The following is a 23922-nucleotide window of genomic DNA, read 5'->3' as shown; positions in this document are numbered from 1 at the left end:
ATATCTAACATCTGTTGGGAAATTCTCTGCAAATCTCTTTGTTGCTGTCAACTGTTTCATTCACATATTTTAGATCTGCAACTTTCTTCTTTTGTCCCCCTTTTGTGTGTGTGTACTTGGCTATGAGAAGTTGGTGGTGTTGACAGAATATAGTTCACACCACTCTGACCTTGTGATGAAACTTCCTCACAGCCACAGGGGGTCCTTATGAATCAACTCCTAATCCAGCTAATCCTGATCGCAACAAAATCATGAAAGTGGCTCCCAGTGATGTGTGTTTCGCTGCACAGATGCAGAGAGAAGGAACTGTGCTGAAAATAAATCAGTCCAGTGTGATGTTCCTCGCAGGCTGGGGGAGCCTGTGTGTAAAGCTGGGGACGTCCATTGTGTTCTGCACCATGCGGCCTCCAGGGGAAAGCCAATGAAAAGGGGACTTGGCTGTATAATGGTGAGAAGGCTGCTTAGAGCTGAGAGGTGATGTCAGCCCCACAGAAGCTGAGAGAAGTGAGCTGGGGTTAATGTTATGCAACAAGCTGAATGTGCTGTCACAGTGTGTGTGAGTCCTTATTGTGTGCGCGCGATTCTGGAAGGTTGTAGCTAGCACACTTGGCTTCGTAATTTCGCCTTAAACTGATGCCAGTGCTGAATTGCATGCTTTGTTATATATAGGTGAGTTTTAATAATAATAATAAATAATAATAATAATAATTAGTAGCAGTAGTAGTAGCGGTGGTGCTGTTCGAGTCTGGTGCTATTATCCTATCATTTGCAGCAGGATTAGCACTATCCGAGACGAACTAAAGTTTCCAGTTCTCTTTAGTTTGCAAAAAGTGAACTGGATTCAGATTTATTTATTTAGTATACCACCCATCCTATCTGAAGGTCACAGGGCAGCTCACAACATAAAAACACAAAACGAGAACACAAGATACCTAATACAGTGGTACCTCGGGTTAAGTACTTAATTCGTTCCGGAGGACCGTTCTTAACCCGAAACTGTTCTTAACCTGAAGCACCACTTTAGCTAATGGGACCTCCTGCCGCCGCCGCGCCGCCGGAGCACAATTTCTGTTCTCATCCTGAAGCAAAGTTCTTAACCTGAAGCACTATTTCTGGGTTAGCGGAGTCTGTAACCTGAAGCGTATGTAACCCGAGGTACCACTGTAAAGCAAACATAAAGTGCTCGCTTCGGCAGCACATATACTAATAAAGCGAACATTAAAGCGAACCAATGCCGCCGCCCCCGTCCCATGAACGCATTGGAAAACTAGACTCCCTTGCTTGCAGTGCTTCTGAAAAAGGATTTCCATATTGCATTTTGCATTACGTAACGCACAAGCAAACGTCATTGGTTATATATATATTGGTTATATATATATATATATATATATATATATATATAGCGTGAGAAATAGGTGCCTTGACCGAGGCAGCTCCATCCTGGGAGCTGGTGTCCAGGAAGAAATATCAAGATGGAGGGAAACTGTGAGAGGCTGCAGGTTTGGGGGTGGGGGTAGGGAGTAGGGAGTAGGGGGGGGGTGGACGGCTGACCTGACCTGATTGTGTCCAACAGTGAGAGCAGTTCTGCTTCAAAGCCACTCAGAAAGAAGCTGCTTAGGCAACAACAGATGGTACAGCAAGCAGCTGGCATAGAATACTTGAAAGAAACTGTACCTTGTTCCGTAATATGTTCATTCTCCTTCGTTTGCCTGGATATTAAGTTTTCCTCTGTTTTGAAGTGTGTCTGTGTGTGTTTTAACCTAAAAATGAAGTTTTGTTTATTCTACTCAGATATTCTGCATTTTTTTAAAAAAAATACATTGTCACAAACATCTGCTTTTTCCCTAGAAGTGTCCCAATGAAAATAGCTTTGTTTTTTTAAAAAACAAACAAAACAAAAACAACTACTGTTCTTAACCACTCAGGAAAACAATTACACATTCACAGAAGGGCCATTCAGAGGTTAACTGCGAAGCTCAGTCTAGGGAGAGCAGCTTATTGCTATGGGACAAAGCAGCATTTTTCCTGTTATTCCTCCAGAGTGATATATGTGTTTCTCTGTGTGAATTTCATATATGGAAGAAAGGATTAATCCTTATTTACTCTAAATTCTCCCAGTAGCTAATGAAAAGTTTTACTCGGTAGACAATTTGCGCTTGGAGGTCCCGTTTTCAAGAGCAAATGTACAAATACTATATTATACCATTATTTAAAGCATTAGAACGTGATCCTCTGTTTTCTGGACAAAGAAGTCTCATCGACAACAAGGAGGGATTAGAGCAATTTGTATTAATTCTCTCTACCACATATGGAACTTATTTTTGGTCAAAATGTTAGATTTCTGCCCCTACTGTTGTACTAAAGAAATGGAACCCATGATTTATAACTGCTCCATGAGAATCATCATCGTATTAGAGAGCCAGTCGTATGAGAGCCAGTGTGGTGTAGTGGTTAAGAGCGGTAGTCTCGTAATCTGGTGAACTGGGTTCGATTCCCTGCTCCTCCACCTGCAGCTGCTGGGTGACCTTAGGCTAGTCACACTTCTCTGAAGTCTCTCAGCCTCACTCACCTCACAGAGTGTTTGTTGTGGGGGAGGAAGGGAAAGGAGAATGTTAGCCGCTTTGAGACTCCTTCAGGTAGTGATAAAGCACGATATCAAATCCAAACTCCTCCTCCTCTTCTATTATGACGCCTTTATTGCTTGTATCAAAATGTGCCAGCATCAGGCATCATACAACCCAACTGCCCCTGTATGATAACACCCATGCCAGTCTGCTTATCAGTGCAAAGAGATTTATCCAGTGTGTATCAGTATACCTGTAGATCAGGGGCAGGGAACCCTTTTCAGCCCGAGGGCTGCATTTCCTAATGGGAAACTTTCAGGGGGGGGACATGTCAATGGTGGGCATGGCCCCGAGGCAAAACATAGGCAGGGCAATGGATGTGGCTGCTGTCCTTTTCACCGTAGGCTGCATTGCAGTCATATACAAGCCAGAATTTTGGGTGCCTACACATTCACCATCAGGGATGCGGGTGGCACTGTGATCTAAACCACTGAGCCTCTTGGGCTTGCTAATCAGAAGGTTGGTAGTTCGAATCCCCATGACGGGGTGAGCTCCCGTTGCTCTGTCCCAGCTTCTGCCAACCTAGCAGTTTGAAAGCACACCAGTGCAAGTAGATAAATAGGTACCCCTGCGTTGGGAAGGTAAATAGCGTTTCCGTGCGCTCTGGTTTCTGTCATGGTGTCCCGTTGCGCCAGAGGCGGTTTAGTCATGCTGGCCACATGACCCGGAAAGCTGTCGGTGGACAAACGGCAGCTTCCTTGGCCTGAAAAGCGAGATGAGTGCCGAAACCCCATAGTCGCCTTTGACAGGACTTAACCATCCAGGGATCCTTGACTTTTTTGCCTTTTACCATTCCCCATCAAGGAAAGCAGGAGGTATAATTGCACATCAGGGACAAATTCCTCCTGGGCAAAAGCACTTGAAAAGGGATTGCAACACAGCTGGTTAGGGGTAGGGCCTGGGGAGAGTGCCAGGAGGCCTGGAAGCCTGCATTGACCCACCAAGCCTGTGGCCCCCCCTTCTCCACAGGAGGAAGAGCCCAGATTGAACCAGGGCCCCCCTTACTCGGTGTAGCTCTGTGCTTGTAACTGAAGTTTGAGCATAGAGCTCCTTCATGTCAGCTGGAAATGAAGTTAGCAGGTTATGCAGCCACTGTGTGCATCAGTGCTGGGAGTGGATTTCATGCAGTCCTCCCCCAGACCCACACGTTAACTTCGCTGTCTGAACACTTCTCGTTCTCATCCTTTGTGTAAGCCCATCATGGCCCCGAACAACTTAGAGCCATCCTTGGGCAACAATGAATCTACCACACTTGTGCAGAGGTTTCTAGTTGTCACGGGGCTCTATGTCCCACCAAGAGCCCCTTCACCTTTGCTGGGGGCCTTGATACACTTTCAGTTTGCTCACAGAGAAAATGGAGAAGTTGGGCACCAGACTCTCCCTGTCTCCATCCTCTTTGCCTTGGGCTCAAGTCTTTTAGCATCCCCACTTTGCCTCATGTGAAATGGGTTTCTAGGTAAAGGTAAAGGGACCCCTGACCATTAGGTCCAGTCGTGGCCAACTCTGGGGTGGCAGTGCTCATCTTGCTTTATTGGCCAAGGGAGCCGGCGTACAGCTTCCAGGTCATGTGGCCAGCATGACTAAGCCACTTCTGGCGAACCAGAGCAGCGCACGGAAACACCGTTTAGAGCGGTACCTATTTATCTACTTGCACTTTGACATGCTTTCGAACTGCTAGGTTGGCAGGAGCAGGGACTGAGCAATGGGAGCTCACCCCGTCGCGGGGATTCGCACCGCCGCGCCGACCTTCTGATCGGCAAGTCCTAGGCTCTACTGGAGCAGAAAACTGGGTTAAAATGAGTGGTTAGGTCTTTGGGGCTGAATCTCAGTCCAGTTTGCGACCTTTGGCAACTCCTTTTTCTCAAGTGGGCTCTAGGACACCGCCAGTTGGGTCTTGTTTTATCTAGTTCAGCCCTCTGTAGTGGTGCCCAGCCAAATGCCTTCAGAACGCTTCAAAACAGCAGCTCATGAGGACATTATTTTCTCTCTGTCTGACATTTGTCCTTCAGAAAGTGAAAGACTGAGAGAGATTGTTAACCAATGTCTAACTCTCCACAAATTCGGCCCTCCAGATGTTTTGAGACTACAATTCCCATCATCCCTGACCATTGGTCCTGCTAGCTAGGGATCATGGGAGTTGTAAGCCTGCCCCAAGGAAACAATGTCTAAGGATTGGCCATATCCATATATCCACATGTTTTTGATGTGCAGACTCTCTAGTACTAATTTTAAACCAATGCCTAACCCTCAAAAACCCACGTCTACCCGTCTTATTCAGGAAGGCGTTATACATGTAACAATGGGAGGGAGGGTTGGGTTAACATAAAGTCTGAAACCTATGACTATGAGCCTTTTCGAGGCAGGTGTTTTAGAGGTGTTTACTGTCTTTAATGCAACTCTGTATTAGCTCTGGAATTATTGCAGTGGCCATAAGGACATTCTCTGGATGTTCTCTCTAGTCTAGAAAGAAACAGCCCAATGGCTTCACCTAAAACCAAACTGGTACTGTAAAGCATTCTGCAAGCAGGTTTTCTGGGCTGTTAAGTTATAAGGGAATGGGTGGAGATGGGTCCGTCACCCATTTAAAAACAAAATCTTGCATCTATAAAGGCATTCCATGCTTCCCATCCTCTTCCAAAATCTACACTATGACAAGAACAGAGGCAGAGAGATGAGGTCCAGCGCCGAGGGCCTTCTGGCGGTTCCCTCGCTGCAAGAAGCCAAGTTACAGGGAACCAGGCAGAGGGCCTTCTCGGTAGTGGCGCCCGCCCTGTGGCATGCCCTCCCACCAGATGTCTAAGAGAAAAACAACTACCAAACGTTTAGAAGACATCTGAAGGCAGCCCTGTTTAGGGAAGTTTTTAATGTTTAACAGGTTATTGTCTTTTAATATTCTGTTGGAAACCGCCCAGAGTGGCTGGGGAAACCCAGCCAGAGGGGCGGAGTATAAATATATTATTATTATTATTATTATTATTATTATTATTATTATTATTATTATTATTATTTATCATGTGAAATGCACACTATCCAGGCTTGCGCCCCAGAGAAAACAAGGCAGGAGGCAGCAGTTATGAGTTTCCAGTCTCGCACAGTATGTGCATTAAAATGTTAGACTTTTAGGGTGGTGTTGCACTGTGCTCCACAATTATTTCAGGGCACCAATAACTCCTGGAGATGGCCCTGTTTTGTTTATACCATCATAAATGATAAGATTTGTGAGGCATCTAGAAGTATGTCAGTGAAGACGATGAAGAATGGAAGAATGCCAATACAAAGGAGCAGTTATTCAACACTTAACATTTCTGGAAAAGCAATGGCAACCGGGACATTTCAAATGATTGTTAAGAGTTTAGCCCTATTCTGTGAGTCAGCTTTTTGCTACTCCTTTACAATCAAATGTAATTTACTATTGTGTGTGGTGCTTGGTGTTTTAAAACAGTTTTTATGTACCGGTGAGGTTCAGAGTGTGGCCTAGGGCTTGGTAATAGGATATACAGAGCCTTTCACCTCTAGGTCACGAGTTCAAATATGCCTCAGGTTAGAAATGACTAGAAGCTGCTGGCACCTGGCAGCTGTTCAAGGGTCTGAGAAATAATGCAACTTTTTCTGGGCAGGTGTCCACATCACAGTTATCGTTGTTTGTGCTGATTGTAGAGGAGAGGGTTAGCATTTAACAAACTGCCCTCCAGATACCATTGTCTATTGGCTAGAAAGGGCATTTATATGTACGCTGTCCTAATACAAGATAAATTTCCACCATTATTTCAGCAGCAAGATGCCTTTGCATGAGCAGGGTCATCCAGGATGGAACATATAAAAACCGTTCTGAAAATGCTTTTTTTAAAAAAAGTGTTTTTAAAAATACATTGAATTTTCTATAAGGCTCACCATCGCCATCTAGTGCCACATTGTGTATTGCACTTAAAACACACTTAAAACATTTTATTTGAGCCGTATAGCGGAGTCTCAGGTTAGTTGAAGGCCGGGATTAGTTGTGTGGTGTGGGATAATCGTGTATCTTTAAGCATGTATCCACACACAAAGGGGTGTGTGTGTGTTGTGGGGACAAGTGTGACAAGTGTGCAGAACGTGACACTTTCACTGACCTTTCCTCATTGTGCTCTGCTGCTTTCAGAAATTTTTGAACCTGCCTAGCACATTTCCTGTACAGGAGTTGGGCATAAACCACGAAAAAGCAGTGGGATCTAGGCCCCCACCTCTGCTTTAAATGTCCATGGGGCATGCGCGCGAAAGATGTGTGTGATCGTCCCACACATCTAGCTTGCACCTCAGTTCTGGTGGACAGACCAACGTGTTAGTCTTCTGTATCTCGAAGGCTCTTTCCTAGATCAGAGCGTTCTGAGGTAATGACTGGGTCCTCCCACCCCCGCTCCCTGGCAAAATTCAAAGCCTACTGATGTCATTGTAGGGGAATGGATCTGCCAGGGAACGTTGCAGCCAGGAACTCCCAGGAACTAACTGAGTATGTTTTTAATGTGCATAGAGGTTGAAAGGGTGGCTGCTGCTGTGGTCCCAGAGACAAACAGCTTGGACCCAGAACAGTTCACATGCTGTCTTTTACAGTCGTATCCTTTTGGGTGAGGCGGTGTGGCAAATTTTAATGGAAACCAGTAACATTCCAACCTGCCCATTGCCAGGAATGAGACCCTCAAAATGCTATTACGATAGGCGTATAACTTATATAACCTGTCAAGATGAAGACTTGTACATTAGCAAGACACCTCGGCATGCTTACTTAGCTTTTTCCTCTGCTGCAGCCGTGAAGATGAGAACATCTGCAGTGTTGTCTCAAGGAGTATCTAGTTATTTCTCTAAATCATCTTTGCCACCCTGGTGCTCTGCAGATGTTGTAGGACTACATAGCTGGCTGGGACTAATGGGAATTGTAGTCCAACAACTTCTGGAGGGTTACCTGGTTGGCAAAACATGCTCTAAATCAGTGTTTTTCAACCTTTTTTGGGCAAAGGCACACTTATTTCGTGAAAAAAATCATGAGGCACACCACCATTATAAAATGTTAAAAAATTTAACTCTGTGCCTATATTGACTATATATAAAGTAATTCTCTTGAATGGGAATCAAATAAACACAAAGAAAGTATTTTATAATTACTTTATTATGAAATAGTAAGTAAACAGAAATACGAAAAATTATAAAATACTTTATTTTTAAATCTTTAGAATTTTTCAATTTTTCCCACGGCACACCAGGCAACATCTCGCGGCACACTAGTGTGCCGTGGAACAGTGGTTGAAAAACACTGCTCTAAATGACCTCTACACTGGCATTGAATCCTGACAAGATGGGAGTTGCGCTCACACTGGAAAGAACAGATGTATCCCTTGGGAATAGTCCTGGGTTCCAAGCTATCACATGAAGTCCAATGGTTTCAGTAGCTGGGAATGTTGATTCTTAGTTCTGTCTAATTTATCAGCTATGGCTGTTCCTTGACCAAGATAACCTGAACAAAAAAAATTCCTTCCAGTAGCACCTTCAAGACCAACTAAGTCAGTTCTTGGTATGAGCTTTCGTGTGCATGCACACTTCTTCAGATACCAGTATCTGAAGAAGTGTGCATGCACACGAAAGCTCATACCAAGAACTGACTTAGTTGGTCTTTAAGGTGCTACTGGAAGGAATTTTTTTTGTTTTGACTATGGCAGACCAACACGGCTACCCATCTGTAACAAGATAACCTGGTCTGTAATCCATGCCCTGGTAATGTCGCATTTCGATCCCTGCAGTGTACTCTATGTGGGGCTTCCCTTAAAGAGGACCTAGAAGCTTCAGCTAGTACAGAATGCTGTAGCCCAGCTGCTGCACAGTATCTCAAAGTAAAGCCACACACAACGCCAACCTTTTGGGATCTGTGCTTGCTGCCAATATGCTACCAGTTTCAGTTTTGAGTGCACAAATGCCTGAAGAGTTCAGTGTAATTGGGTTCAAAATACCTGATCGATCAACTCTCTTCGGATGTCCTAGCCTGGGTTTTTAGATTTTCGGAGGAGGCCCTACTGGTGACGTGACGTTAGGCATTTCCTATTGTATGCTGATGTGTAGCAGGTTTTTCCCTGTACAGGCACCTCAGTTATGAACCTCTGTCCAGTTGGAGATACAATTGGCCCCTTCTTTTTACCTCTTTCTGCCAGTGAATAAGGGGCACCATCCAAGCTTTGCGCTTTAAGTACACTGCCACTGACCCCCCCCCCCCCGGACTGTTAACAGTGAAATGCAAAAGCCACACCTGCTATCTGATAGTGCTTGCATGCATCTGTGTTGTCACAGGCGTGCACAGAAATTTCAGCCAGATTTTTAGCAGTCACCACCTCTCTTGGTCATGAAATTTAGGTCCCACTCAGAGACGTCTTTCCCATAGGGCTTAGTGGTGCGTCGTGCCAGGGCGTCGGCCTCTCAGGGGCACCCCAGCAAGTGGGGGAGCTGCGTGGCTTTCCGGGCGGCCTCCCCTTTCCCTGCATGTGCGCCAGATGCGCCCCGCCAACTATATGGCTGGCAGGCGTGCAGCTTCTCTCCCAAGTTTCTGCGGGGATTGCTCTCCCGCAGTGGCATGGGAGGGAGTTGCGCCCCCCCCCCAGTGGCTGGCAGTGCACAACTTCACACACCCACACCCGCTATCTGCGGTAATTTGGGGGAGCTGGGCAGATATTTGCACTCCGGCACTACATCTGCTAAAGACGGCCCTGATCCCACTCTTTACTCATATGAGCTTTTCCCACCCCCGCCTCCCATGTAGATGAAGTTTGTTGAGCTATTTGGGTGGGATCCTGCTCTGTATGCTTCCCAGATTAGAGGCTGGGCTGTGTGCTAGATGCCTTTTGCCCCTCTCAGTTTTGGGTGCTCTACTTGTGGAACTCCCTTTATCGTAGGGAGTTCAGTATCCCACCAGATGTTGTTAGACTCCCATAATCCCTGACTATTGGTTGGAGGTTGATGGGAGCTGGAGTTCAAGAACACCTTATGAAGTGTTTCGTTCTTCCAAACTTTTGGCCATCCGGTTTGAGTCTTCAGACGTTACCTTGAACAGTGAGTGTTGTTGGTTGTGGGAGTTTTTAATTGGCTACTGCTGTTAAGTAGTTTTGTAATCTTTGCAAGTTTTGTCTAAAACTATGTCAGCTACCTTGATCCCCGATAGGATCAAAATGCAGGGTGTAAATGGGAATAATAAAATCGATGACAGTTTTATTCCATCAAGTCTTCAGTTGATAGGAAAGGCCAGGATATTATTTCCCACTTTCCTATGCAGAGAACTATAATAACTTTCACAAGTTACCTGCTTTCCTGAGAAAACGTGGCTTAAAACTAACATAAGGAGGTTGTGCTCAGCTAAATATAGACTTCCACACCATCTATTTCTCCTTATTGACATTTCCTTGAGTTGTTATTGATCTGCCCCATAGTTAAGTGGGTTGTGGCCTCAGTAAAGAAGTTCAGGATGCGACCAAGTAGCTCTAGAAACGTGAAATCACCCAAGAATGTTTTAATTTATTCTTCATTTGCAATGTAAAGAAGTATTTTTTTTATTGCATTGTACAATTGTAGTTACCTTTTTTGATTTATTGCATTGTTACTAAGATCTCTTCATATAATTTATATGTCATTATTTACAACTTAAACACACAAACACGAAAAATGCCATTGTTTTCCATCCTAGTGGAAGAAACAATAAAGAAGGGGAGGATTTTTTTAAAAGTTGAAGAAGAAAACCACTGTCATCGTGGTGTTTAACAGAATCTTTTGCAACAGCTTTTGTTCTGGGCAGATTGTTTGCTATGTATGTTTGCATTTGTCTGGGTGCTGTCTCTCCCTGCTCAGAGTCTACCAAACTCACCCAAGCAGACTGTGTGTATTATTTGATCACAGACCGCTAGTTTTCCATGGCATCACAAGTGTTGTGCTGTGGTCTAAACCACTGAGCCTAGGGCTTGCCGATCAGAAGGTTGGCGGTTTGAATCCCCGCTACAGGTGAGCTTCGCTTGCTCTGTCCCAGCTCCTGCCAACCTAGCAGTTTGAAAGCACGCCAGTGCAAGTAGATAAATAGGTACCGTTGGGACAGGAAGGTAAACGGTGTTTCCGTGCGCTCCATGCGCCGCAACCCCAGAGTCGCCTTTGACTGGGTAGTTGCTTAGGACAGAATCTTTTCAGCAGTGGCACCAGCATTGTGGAACTCTTTACTCCAAGGAGATTGGCTCTTCATATCATCCTTCTTGGTCTTTTGGAACCAGGCAGTGTTACTAGTAAGTGCTTGAAGGTACCTCGGGTTACAGACACTTCAGGTTACAGATGCTTCAGGTTACAGACTCCACTAACCCAGAAACAGTACCTCGGGTTAAGAACTTTACCTCAGAATGAGAACAGAAATCGTGCAGCGGCAGTGGGAGGCCCCATTAGCTAAAGTGGTACCTCAGGTTAAGAACAGTTTCAGCTTAAGAACGGACCTCCGGAACAAATTAAGTACTTAACCCAAGGTACCACTGTAATTAAATAGCAGAAAATGTATGGAGCATACAAATTACAGTCGTACCTCGGGTTAAGAACTGAATTCGTTCCGGAGGTCCGTTCTTAACCTGAAACTGTTCTTAACCTGAAGCACCACTTTAGCTAATGGGGCCTCCTGCTGCTGCCGCACCACCAGAGCACAATTTCTGTAGTCATCCTGAAGCAAAGTTCTTAACCCGAGGTACTATTTCTGGGTTAGCGGAGTCTGTAACCTGAAGCGTCTGTAACCCGAGGTACCACTGTAATGATGAACTTTTCCAGACATTATACTTAACAATGTTATACTGACAGTAAGAGCTGTTTGACAGTGGAACAGACTCCCACTGGAGGTTGTGGACTCTCCTTCCTTGGAGGTTTTTAAGCAGAGGTTGGGTGGTCATCTGTCATGGTTACTTTAGCTTAGGTTCCTGCATTGCAGGGGGTTAGACTAGATGACCCTCAGGACCCCTTCCAACTGTACAACTCTGCGATAGCGGTTTTAATTGTGAATCTTCATGATAGTTTGTGAATAGCTTTTAGGAATGACGAAAGAAAAGGATAGAAATATGTGTACAGGTTCGCTTGTCTTCCTGGGGTGATCAGAGTGTGTTAGACGTGTGAGGCTGATGTGTCAGCCTGGGTGTATATTGATGTTAAAGGCGTCACATAAAGTGGCATTTTCTTGTGGAGAGGTCTTTTGTTCTTTGAAAAACTGGAGCAGAGTTTTGGGGAAAACAGTTTGGAAAAATTATCAAGCAGATGTCTATGCGAGAGTACATTATAAGGTCTTTACACTTTAAGGATTAAAAGAAAAAAACTACAGGAAAGACAGCATTCACACATAGTTCTTTCATTCTTGTGTATTTTTTTGCAGGGGGGGGTCAATACTTCCATTCCATTTATATCACCTTTTTAAAGAACTGTGAACAATTACATTGCAATTAAATACAATTAATTGTATTAAATGTAATTTTAAATACATGACAGCTTTTAAGCTCAAAAACAATCCACTATGCGTATATATACACACACACACACACACACACACACACACATATATATATATATATATATATATATATGCTACTAAAATATACAATGCTACGTAATTGACCAAATTCATTTTCATGGAGTAAAATGCTTTTAAAACCCACCTAGTCATCTGTCACTATTCACTCACTGGGTTTATGGAGACAGGAAAGAGCACAGCTTTTCCTGCTGACTATGATGTAATTCTGATTAGCTAAATTTGGCTTGTTAAGTGAGATTAATATAGTTTGACAGCACCTTGAGTAAGGAGCAATAATTTCTGTTGATACTAAACAGTTGGTCACTTTCAGTAGAGATGAGGAATGCTGTCTTTTGTCTTGCACAAGACTGGACCTCTTGGCTGAAATTAGTGTTAAATTCCATCAGTTCCAAAAAATAAAATAAGGTATAGATTTGGAGATGGAATGGCAGAGCATGTATTGTTCCTATGGGGATGTAGAGATTTGTTGTCATGTGAACTGTACGTTGGAATATCAAAATTCCACCGGTGTCTTTGTAAGCCGAATTAAAGCTTCAGAACTGATGTCAATGTAAACTTTGTTACAATAAGCATAAATTACCTAGCAGTGAAGGCGAGGGGCTTATTTGCAAACACATTCTTTTGAGATGAAAATTTAAAACCGAAGGTGAAAACCAATTATCCAATGTTTTTGTTTCATCTTAATCAACAAGCAATTGTGTCCTTTGTTCTCTCTATTAATAAATTAAAAGTGGGGCCTGACAGCATCCGGAGAGCCACAAGTTCCTCATCCCTGGTTTAAAAGCTGCTTTAACCATTTACTTTTTAAAAACAGAGGCTGTGGCCCACAGTGCATTTCAGTTTGTGGACAGCGGTCCTTCTGGTTTCTGCAGTTACCTCTGCTGTTCAGCTGCATCACATGCCATTCTAGAGACCATGGAGGGATGGTTTTGCATGAGGTGGGGATGGAACAATCCTAGTGCATCTTTGGATCATGGTCTCAGTTCTCGAGTTGTGACTGTTATTAAATTTGTCATTTTATTTTTAGTTTCCTTTTGTTTTCTTCCTCTATGGCTGCAGTCTGCCTTCTGGAAGAAGGTACAGGGTTATAAAGACTAGGACTAGCCGCCTAAGAAGCAGTTTCTAACCAAATGCGATTTTGGTTTTAAACACAGTGTAAGGTAGTCTCTGTGGGAGTATATTGTATTTAATTATGGGGTATCAGAGTTTTTGGGGATCTAACCAGGCTAACCAGGGGGGCTAACCAGGCTGGGATAGCAGACTTGTTGGTTTTTGAATGTCTGATGTAGATTTTTTCAATTTCGTTGTTCTGTATGGGACGATGACAATAAAGATTATTGTATCATAATCCTGTATACCTGGGAGTAAGCCCCACTGAAAACCATGAGACTTCTGAGTAGAGCTGTATAGGATTGCACAGTCTCTGACTTCATTTTAGCTTCCTTTAGACCTTTAGGCTGCATAAATGTGTCTCCTTGTTAGGTTTCTTGACTTTTTAAAGATAAAATTTGCCTTTGAATCCAAATTCTGGTACATCCTAGCTCACTGTAGCGATTCTAGACACTTGGAATTGATCGCTTAAGTGTAGCTGACTCTGTTCCTCTGAAACTGCACCGTTATGTGACCCTAACTTAACAGTATTTTTATGTTTTAACTAGCAGCAGCAAGACATACTAATGCTCATTTACTCTTTCCCTCCTACCTCCTTTTTATGGAAGATAAACATTTCCCCTTCTGCCATTGCCAAATTATTTAGGAGAAGAGTGTAAATTGAAGTCATTTATCTTGAAATGTGCCATTGCAGCAGACTGTTTATACAAGTGCAAGAAATTGTAACAGAGAAATATTTGGTCTGGTCTGCAAGGAAAAGGTTCCTTTTTTCCCCTTTGTTAATAAACTTTCTACGTGTGGAAATTTTGGTGTGATACTGAAAGACCATGTGTCTAGCAGGAATCAACTTAACACACACCTCTGTTTGTGAAGTAGGAACAATTAATTGATTTATTTTTTTATATAAAGGGGAATTTCTGCCTTTTTGCTGCACTGTAGATGAAATTAGCTCTCTTTAAAATTGCTTTAGTTCTTAACTGGCTACAGAACATTCCATGCATTTGGGAAAGTTTATTGGTGGCCTGTGAGCTCTTAGGATGTGAATCCAGAGTAAGTTATTGTTGGCTGATCCCAGGTTGTAAATATTTGTCTGTCAGTTGGTGGACGAGTGAGTCGGGAGTTAAGTTACACGCGCCAGAAGATTGGAGAAGAGGCCATGTTTAATCCCCAACTCATGATTCAGACACCACAAGAGGACTGCGCTAATGTGCTCACAGCAGAAGCACTCCGACAGCACCTTGATTCTGCACTTCAAGCCAGCAGGGTACACGTGTATATGTACAACAGGTAAGGTGGAATGGAGAGAAAAGGCTATGTTATTTTAACTTCCCGGAACTACGAATAGCTTGGGACCCGACAAGGAGGTGCAGGAGTGCCGTGGTCCCACTTTGAATTCTCCTGCTGTTAACACGTGAAGACGAATTCATGCAGAGGAGATAACACAAGCTTCAGATGTGCATCTCTGCTGCGCAACTATCCCCTTTCGGCAATGCAGTGGGAGTACAGTAAATGGGATTGCAGCGGACTTGCACATCTGCTTTTCAATATTTACAACCCTCCCACCAACTCATGTTCCTGGAGGGCCACTTTGAAGGAAGCAAGCGGAAATGGTCCAGTGCCTTCAGCCTCACAGTGGCTGTCTGTCTAACTAATTCTTTTAGCCACAGATGCCTCTTTCTTGGTTCCTATTTAGCATCTCAGTTGGCAATGGGGGAAAGGGGATAGGTAGCCCCTCGAGAATTAGTTTTCGCCCTGGAATCTCCAGGTGTTGACCTTAGTTTAAAATGTCTGAAGTTACTCTGAACAAGGTGTTTCAGAAAATAATCGTTCATGCCTCTATGGTACTCATACAGATTTGGTATTGATATAAATGAAAACAGAACTTCCCTCTTGTTTATTTTTTTTTTTTTTTCATTTGTGGGTATGCTGACATATAAATATTGCCTTATGAAAATCTGTGATGCTAAACAAAGTTTTTAGTTAAGGTTAATAGCACAGGTTTGGACCTAATCTTGAGGCATTTACAGTCTGTCATATTTCAAAGTCAGAAGCTGTTTTCGATACAGCATAGATAAATGTGCAGCATAAATTTTGCCTGACGCACTAATGGGTTTCCAAGTAGCAAAAAGTCCTTAGTGTTCACCAATTGGTAACATAATAGTCACTCCAAACAATTTGTCTACAGTACAGTATTCCAGGTTTTGCTTTTCAAAAGTCTTTAAGTTGGTGTCTGATAAATGAGAGAGGGTTGTGTGTGCAGTCAGTTTCATTCTTTCCAAAGGGTGAAGGAAATGGATTGATTGAACAACCAAGTCAACACCATATGCCACTCCATAGAGGTTAACTAATATAATTCAAATTGTAGCTTGCCAGAAGAGTGACAGGTTGTGTCATGGCAAAAATGATGCCTGCAAAATAAACCTCCAAATGAGCAAAACAACATTATTATTATTATTATTATTATTATTATTATTATTATTATTATTATTATTATTATTGGCCTGCCCATCTGGCTGGGTTTTCCCAGCCACTCTGGGTGGCTCCCAGCAGAATAGTAAAAACACAATAAAACATCAGACATTAAAAACTTCCCTAAACAGAGTTGCCTTCAGATGTCTTCTAAAAGTCATGTAGTTGTTTATTTCCTTGACATCTGAAGAGAGGGTGTTCCACAGGCAGGGCGCCACTATCGAGAAGGCCCTGTGCCTGGTTCCCTGTAACCTCACTTCTCGCAGGGAGGGAACCAGCAGAAGACCCTCGGAGCTGGACCTCAGTGTCTGGGCTGAGCGATGGGGATGGCAAGGCAATCATACCACATTGAACAGAATACTTGACTGCAGACACATCCGGAAAGAGGGTTCCCAACCATTCCTGCACAATTCAAGCCCTGTTTACAAAGTAGCATTCTCTGTAACAAACAAAAACTGCCCTGTTTTGATCATTGCACAACAGGCCCCTTATTCAGGAGTTAAAAGTGCTTCATCTGTGCTTTACAGTTCCTCTAAAGGTGTACCACCTACGTGGGGGACATTGAAAAAATAAATGTGTGTATTTATGGTTTTGATGTGATTTGTTCTTAATTTTTTGCAGACAATGGAAATTGGAACACTTATGCCATAAATCAGGGGAACCGATCACAGAAGGTTACATGGACAAGGTACACATAATACGTTGTATTCTGCACACGCTTTCCTCTGTAAATAATAATTTTGCATTGAACTCTTTATCGTTTCTTAATTTGGTGTGTGCTTTTTTTCTAACTTTGACAGATCATAGAACATCTTTACCCTTGTTTAATTATCACACCTTTGGACTGTTTCTGGGAGGGTGCAAAGTTACAGTCGGGGACTGCATATCTACCGTAAGTGTTGTTTTCTACAATATAAACCAGCTTGGACTGCATGGTTGCCTTTCACGTTATTATGATTTGCTCTTATGCTGCACTGGCAACAAAATATCAGAAGTTGGATATATGTGACTTTGACGAGGCTTTTGTCTTAATAATGGACGTGGAGTCACAAGACAAACAGCGTGTTCAGACAAGACTCTCCATCTGCAGGAATGTAGCTGCATAGGAGAAGTCACATAAGACCCGGGTACAGCTGCAGTGGTTTCACGAAAGTTTCACATCCATGTGCATCTGATCCTGGATCAGATGTTCCTTCCTCCAGGCATTCAGCTGCAGCCTCATGATTGAGCCATTCCACAAAGACCATGGACCAGCTTATAAATAGTATCTCAACAGACAAATTTTTATCTGCAACCTTTAGTCTTCCTCTTTAACAACCGATTTAGCATTGACACTGATGTGATTGAGCTTTGAACTTTATCGAGGGTTGTTTTCCAGGGTTGTTTTCTGCAGTCATTTTGTGTGCCCTGTGTCTTAAGGTGCATGCTGTGGAAAGGAAACAAGTATGCAAATTTCTGGAAAATCGGTTTCCTGGTAGATGTCCTGAGTTTTTGCAGTGCTTCTTCTCAGAGGAAGTGTGCTGTCACATTTCAGCTTTTCACACATTTTAGCACAAAAATCTTCTAAACGCCAACAACCTTGAAAACAACCACTAATCTTTTTTCCCATGCAAGAAAGGAAAGGAAAATAAGAGAGAGCAGCTCTGTCTTTGTGGGGCAAGGCCAGGAATACTTTCTAAAGCGTTGTGGAAATGGTTTCACAACACTTTCACCATCCTGAAAACAAATGCCTGTGAATGCATTGAATCTGAATCTGTTTTCAAGCTACTTCCATCATACTTTTAGAACGCATGTCCCAGCAGCAACAAAGGTTATTTTGAGGGAAATAAGCTTTGTGCCCTCCTTGTTTTTAATTCTAACGTACAATGGTACCAATGGCCTGACAGTTCTCTTTGGCTGAAAGTATGTGAATTGTCGCCTTGAATTAAAAATAATAATCTCAGGAAGAAACTAATCCTTTGTTTATCTGATTGTTCAGTGGCACAAGGTATCTCTTTTGGAAGATTGTTATATGTAACGTAATGTGTCCATCAAAGAGTTAATTTTTAATCAGTTTAGACATTTTTGGTTAATTATGCAAGACTTAGCTTTTGTGTTATTGTCTTTGCCCTGGTTTGCATGTCTCTGTAAAAGCAATTTGCAATGGCCATCTCTTAACCTTCAGTGTAGAGGGGTGTTTTTTTTTTTTTTTTTTTAGATGGGGGAATAAGGGGGTTTGTGTTTTCTGGTTGGGAGAGTTTGAATAATGACTTAAGCCTCGTTAAGCAGATACAGTAGTTTGAACCGCAAAATAAGGCAGCCAAAAGCCTTTATAGTCTATCAACATCATGAAATCAAAACTGGAGGTAGGAGAAATAGAAAGACAGTCATGATGGTGGCAGCAGCTAGTGCTCAGGCATTTTTGAGTCGATGGCTAAGTTAACAAGAGTTTGAAGGAACACAGTAACTATTAAGTATAAAAAAGCGAGAACCTTATTGATTACGTATGAAACGTGTATTCAGAGACAAGCAATTCCTATGTGATATGAAATTCTTTCTCCTTTTAAAAGTAACTAAGAAGTCAGTAATCCCAATTTTAAAAGTATCGAAAGGCAAGATCAGACATTAATTTTCTTCTCCATTTGAACATCCCTGGCAATACACATGAACCCAACATGAAGTTTGCAGTTAGAAATAAAAGAATATCGGCCAACCTCAGTGTCTGTAATTCCACAGCCAACTACAATAGTGTCATCGCAGTTCTAGAACTTCATTTAGGTAATATTTGTAACCTCCCCATTCAGATGTTATAGAAAAAAACATTTATTTTGGGATGGGTGGGACTATTCACATTAACAAGAAATTTGTTGTCTGAAACCAGTCCTAAGATATGATTTCTCAACCGTCTTCAACAGTGGCTACTGAAGAATGAATATCACATGTAGCACAGTTTAAAATAGGCAGAATCAAGAGTAAGTTCTGCTCAGGTAATAGGGCATAATTAGGGTGAATTATATCCATAGTTTGGGCTTTTGATGTTTATAAGGAGGGTTGGGAGGGGGAGAAGTGTATATTGTGAGTCAGTGTGAAGGTTGTTGATGCCTTTTTGACCATTATGTTCCTACTCTTTTGTTTCTCCAGAGGGAAACCCCATTTGCAGTGGACCAACTTTGACCCCTTAGAATTCTTGGAGGAGTTAAAGAAAATAAACTCGCAAGTAGATACCTGGGAAGAAATGTTGAATAAGGCAGACGTTGGACATGGGTATATGGATCGACCTTGCCTGAATCCTGATGATCCTGACTGTCCTATCACAGCACCCAACAAAAATTCAACCAAAGTAAGTTAGCTTGGCCTTTGTTGGCTAACTCAGGAAATGTGGAAGGAATGGTGGAACCCTACAATCCTCTAAGCCAGCCTCAAAAATAAATTTAAATTGGAATGGACCTCCTGAAAGTCCATTTTATAGGTACATGTGGGCAATGTGTTGCCTACAGCTGTTCTTACAAATCTGATAATAACAGCTTTCATATTGATTTTTTTTTTTTTAAGTGTCTCTACCTCATGATAAGATAAATGATAAATGATTATGATGTGATTGAGATGAAGAGTCAAAAACCTGGAAGCAAATGAAGATATGATAAACAAAGCATAAAATGGATTCCAGAACAAAAGAAAACAAAAAACCCAAAAAAAGATAAAATGGAATTCAGACGTGATACTTTCAGCTCCGCAGAAGAAGAGTTGTGTGCAAATGTGCCAAATAAATAAATGGCTGGCATTGCCACCTGGGCAGAACAGTCTTGACCAGTCTTGTTTACAGTGTTGTTTCACATCCTCAGAGAGAAGATTTTTATTTAAGAACTCCTTTCAGCTTTGTAAAGCAGACCATGGCTTCACTGCATTTTGATTTAGCACTCCTGTTGGAATTTCCATTGCATGTGTTTGTTTATGGGTTGCAGACTGCTTTCTGTCTGTCTCCACAGATCTTCATTTGCTTGTTGCTCCCGGTGTCTCCTGAATAGGCGTTATGCTTTTTGGATTTTCAAATGTGGGCATGATAGAAGGAGAGAGCGAGCGGGGGAATAGGCGATCTTGGGAAAGAGATGAAACTATTCTGTATGAGTGTCTTCCTGGGTGTGTTGATTTTACCAGCTGTTTGTAGTGACATGCAGTACTGTCTTCAGCTTTGTTTATGCCCTCCTGCAAAGCAAGGGAATCTAGGATATCAAAGTGACTAGATCTGTGAGGCCACTAGGGCAGTTCAGCAGCTATGTCCACTAAGTGCTAACTGCGACTACCATGTGAAATGTGTATCCCTGTTCAGCTTCCTCCAACTGTTCTTACGAATTGGTTCTCTATTTTGGCTCAGGAACATGTTTTATAATAGAGGCTGCTTTTGATTTACATTGTAAGTGGTAATATTTGAAATTTGCATGCATATGTGTATGAACAGAGAGAGGGTAAGTGGGGAGGAGAATGAATGTGGTTTAAAAGCACGCATTATTGGATGAAAGAATCCCAAATTCGTTGTGCATGTTAAAAAGAACTGTCTTGCATTCAGTTGTCACCGAGCTATGATTGTGGAACTGACTTTGTTTTATGGTTTTAGTAGCTTGGATCCAGAGCTCCCTTTGTGTGAAGAGAAGTCATTCCACTCACACTAGGGTGGCCTGCTGGTTTTGCCTGATTCTGCCCCTCTCCTGCTACAGCCCCCATTGCAAAGCACACCATTGCAGAGATTTATGCTTCTGGAGGAGAACTTGAGGGGCAACAAAAGAAAGGCCCCTAAAAGAATACTGATGTGCCCATAGATGCATAGGATTTGAAACTGAATGAACTCCCTTGCTGTGGTCACTAAGCTTCAAGGCAAAATGGGGCCTTCCCTTGCTTCCAGTTCTCCATATTTTGTTTGGTCTGCAGTCTAGAGACAGGAGCAATTTAGTCCAGTGTCAGAGGTCTATCCTCCATGGAAGGCCACAGGAATGTGACCTTACAGATTCCTTGGCTCCCTAGGTATATGAATGTAAACAGTAAGAACCGTGCTCTTATTTGGTCCCTCAGTAAATGGAGAATGTTCTGGCGGTTTCGGTCATATTCTCTGCCTTTTCTGGGAGCTACCAAGGAAATGAAGTATTCAACGTTTTATTTTTCGTTTTCGGTTGACAGTCCCCAGTTGCTGCACCCAAAGGAGCAAAATATATGCTAAAGAACAAAGTTCTGTTGTTGTTCACCTCTCTAGGGATTCAAAGTGCTAAAGATCCGTTACACTTCCCTGGGTCGGTTGGCCAGCCCAAGTCCATTCCAACTGACCATTAATTATACAACTTCAAGAGGAGTTTTAATTGCCTGAATTAAAGAATAGTGTGATCGGGCTTTACATTTCCATGGCAAATATCATTTCCAGTGTTACTGTGAGGGGGATACTAGAATGGATATTCCAGATGATAGGGCAGCTGTATTTTCCAAGGGTGCTTACTGGAGGGAGAATTACAAAGGACTATGTTTAATTTGATAACTGACGGTTATTTAGTCCTGACACTTATTAGAAGCCTAAGACCCAGTCTGGGTGTACATTGCCATGTAAATGAATCATGGCTGAAAGACAAGGTCTTTGACATGTGCTTCTTCCGTCAGCCCACAACTTGCATGGTTTTAACTTTTCAGCTTTACGCATGTGGCAAATTAAAAGTGAAAAATAAATAAAAGGGGGCAGGGTTCCTTTGAAAAATGACTTTGTCAATCTCACCCGTCATTGAACACAAGGGGTTTTGACTACACAGTTTGGCTTTAGGTACAATCCCCGGAACATAACCCCACGTAAATATGAAGTATTTTTACAGTTCAAGTATGTTCCTGACTACTGCTTAACCCTGAACCCTTTCAGAGCTTGCTGCAGGATTCCTGTGTACTAGCAAACTTGTCTTTGGGGAGTCCCTGAATTCATGTTAGTGGTCCTGTTTCATTTTATTGTCTTGTGCTTTCTTATTGGTCTATGGTTCTGTAACATCTTTTGTTTGCCTTTTAGCCTCTAGACGTGGCCCTTGTTTTAAGTGGAGGATGCTATGGGTTATCCAAAAAATATATGCATTGGCAGGAAGAGCTGATCATTGGTGGCACAGTTAAAAATAGTACTGGGAAACTTGTCAGGTAAATACCAATGGCCTTGTCTCATATATCCTGTTTCTTTCTCTTTAAAAAATATAAAATTCTCTTGAAAACCTTTGCCACCTGTGGGCAAGGTGTTGCTAAGCTGGGTTGTCTATGGTAGGTCGTGAAATCTCTTTCCTGAATGTTTCCATGACAATTTAAATGCTTTCTAGAGTAATCTTTCTTACTACGTATTATTTGAACGTTTTGACAGTTTGTACTAGTTATATATATATGCTTTCTGTACAGTGCAGTTCCACTTTGGCTGTAGGTTATCTAGAGTTACTGCTTTATTACGGGTTCAACAGAATAGGGTTCAGCCAACTTGGAAGGACACAAAATTAAAGTGTAGTTCACATTTCAGCCACAGTGCTTTTGCTCACGCTTCACTCATAAGGTCTCCGTAGCAGCAGGCCTCTGTATTTCTTTCATACGCAAAAAATACGTATGTATTTTTTTCATGTTGTAAGCTGCCTTGAGCATGGTTTGAATTGTGGAAAGGTGGTATACAAATAAAGTTATGTATGTATGTTTGGATCAGGAGAAGAAAAAGCAAGCAATTTATTATGGAAACAGTTGCCAGAAAGCATCCTTCACCATCTAATAATGGAAAGATTTCCAGCAATTCAGCTGGGAAAATAGAATTTGTGGTTCATTCAGATGTTCATCACTGTATGCCCAGGGTACACTTACATGGACCTTACATGATTTAAATGTATTCTGTGCCATATATATAAAAATTGGGGGACTGGTTTAAGGTAATGATCCTGTCTTCACTGATATAACCTTACTGTAAGTGAAATAGTTCTAGTCCCTGGAACAAAGTGACCCCCAATAATACCATAGCTGGCCATTCTGGCAGTAGGGAAATTGATAGATATCTCACAATATTTGTAAGTTCCAGTGCATGTGTAGCAGTTTATATATATAATTTGCTTTATTTCTCCAACATGAATTTGAGACATCGAACAATGCAAATTATTTTAAAACGATGCAATATTTAAAAGTAGTAAATCACATATACCAATATTAATATAAAAAATCTGAACAACGAATATTTATAGCTACAGCATTTAAAAAGTAAAAAGCCAAAAAAAGAAAAGAGTTTTCCCACAGGTGCCTGGCATCCTGTTTTGCAGAGAATTTGTTACAAATTTGACTTTAAGCAGGTGGCTATCAGAGCCTAAAGATAATTTGTGACTTTATTCTGTTTTATTTCCCGGCATTTATTCCCCAGCTTTTTGACAAACACTCAAGGTGTTTTGCAGTCACAATAAAGTAACACATTATGAAAATGAAGCAGAAATGAGGTGAAGCGTATTAACGTACCAAGCCGCCTTTTGCTTCAACAGTTCCTTGATCCACTTGCTCCTGAGTTGGCTTTTCCAATGAGCATCAGTTTTCCGAGGTCTCAAGCAGAGATCTTTTCCAACCTTGCGAAGCCAAAGGTCCCTTCAAGGTGCTCGTTTTAGGACGCCAGGCGCTGAAAATGTCTTCGTTTAAAATGTCTGCCCTAAACCCTTTCCTCCTTCTAAGCTCCCACCTCCCTTCCTCTTGCAGTGCCCAGGCTTTACAAACCATGTTTCAGTTAATGACTCCTAAGCAAATGTACGAGCACTTCAAGGGGTATGAGTATGTTTCGCACATCAACTGGAATGAAGACAAAGCAGCGGCAATTCTGGAAGCCTGGCAAAGGATGTATGTTGAGGTAAAACAAGAAACCTACCTGGTGAACCATTTCTGGTGGGCTTTCCTAGTACAGTGGTACCTCGGGTTACATACGCTTCAGGTTACAGACTCCGCTAACCCAGAAATAGTGCTTCAGGTTAAGAACTTTACCTCAGGATGAGAACAGAAATCGTGCTCCGGCGGCGCGGCAGCAGCGGGAGGCCCCATTAGCTAAAGTGGTGCTTCAGGTTAGGAACAGTTTCAGGTTAAGAACGGACCTCCGGAACGAATTAAGTACTTAACCCGAGGTACCACTGTATGCTTGTGGAAATGTCCATGGTCTGTAGAAGGTATGGGAAAGCTGTTGATGGGAGT

At 42.3% G+C, this 23922-nt stretch overlaps 2 protein-coding genes across 8 annotated transcripts in view; both read left to right on the top strand.

Moving 5' to 3' along the window:
• Positions 1 to 23922, top strand: part of FANCC (FA complementation group C) — a 193901-nt gene that overhangs the window by 28142 nt on the left and 141837 nt on the right. The window lies entirely within an intron of this gene.
• The window catches only part of PTCH1 (patched 1), a 112766-nt gene that overhangs the window by 40755 nt on the left and 48089 nt on the right, over positions 1 to 23922 (top strand). For all 7 annotated transcript variants that reach the window (XR_014555940.1, XR_014555941.1, XR_014555942.1 and 4 more), the window contains 6 exons: positions 14379 to 14568; positions 16372 to 16438; positions 16551 to 16642; positions 18871 to 19069; positions 21758 to 21879; positions 23440 to 23587. Coding sequence is in view for 3 of the 7 variants with exons in the window: in XM_083701887.1 (XP_083558013.1) it covers positions 14379 to 14568; positions 16372 to 16438; positions 16551 to 16642; positions 18871 to 19069; positions 21758 to 21879; positions 23440 to 23587 (818 nt within the window). In the remaining 4 variants the exon portion in view is untranslated. The remainder of the gene's footprint in view (positions 1 to 14378; positions 14569 to 16371; positions 16439 to 16550; positions 16643 to 18870; positions 19070 to 21757; positions 21880 to 23439; positions 23588 to 23922) is intronic.

This window comes from Podarcis gaigeae (genome assembly GCF_964106915.1).
Source record: "Podarcis gaigeae genome assembly, chromosome: 11".
NCBI lineage: Eukaryota > Metazoa > Chordata > Lepidosauria > Squamata > Lacertidae > Podarcis > Podarcis gaigeae.
This window is presented reverse-complemented; position numbering and strand designations above follow the sequence as displayed.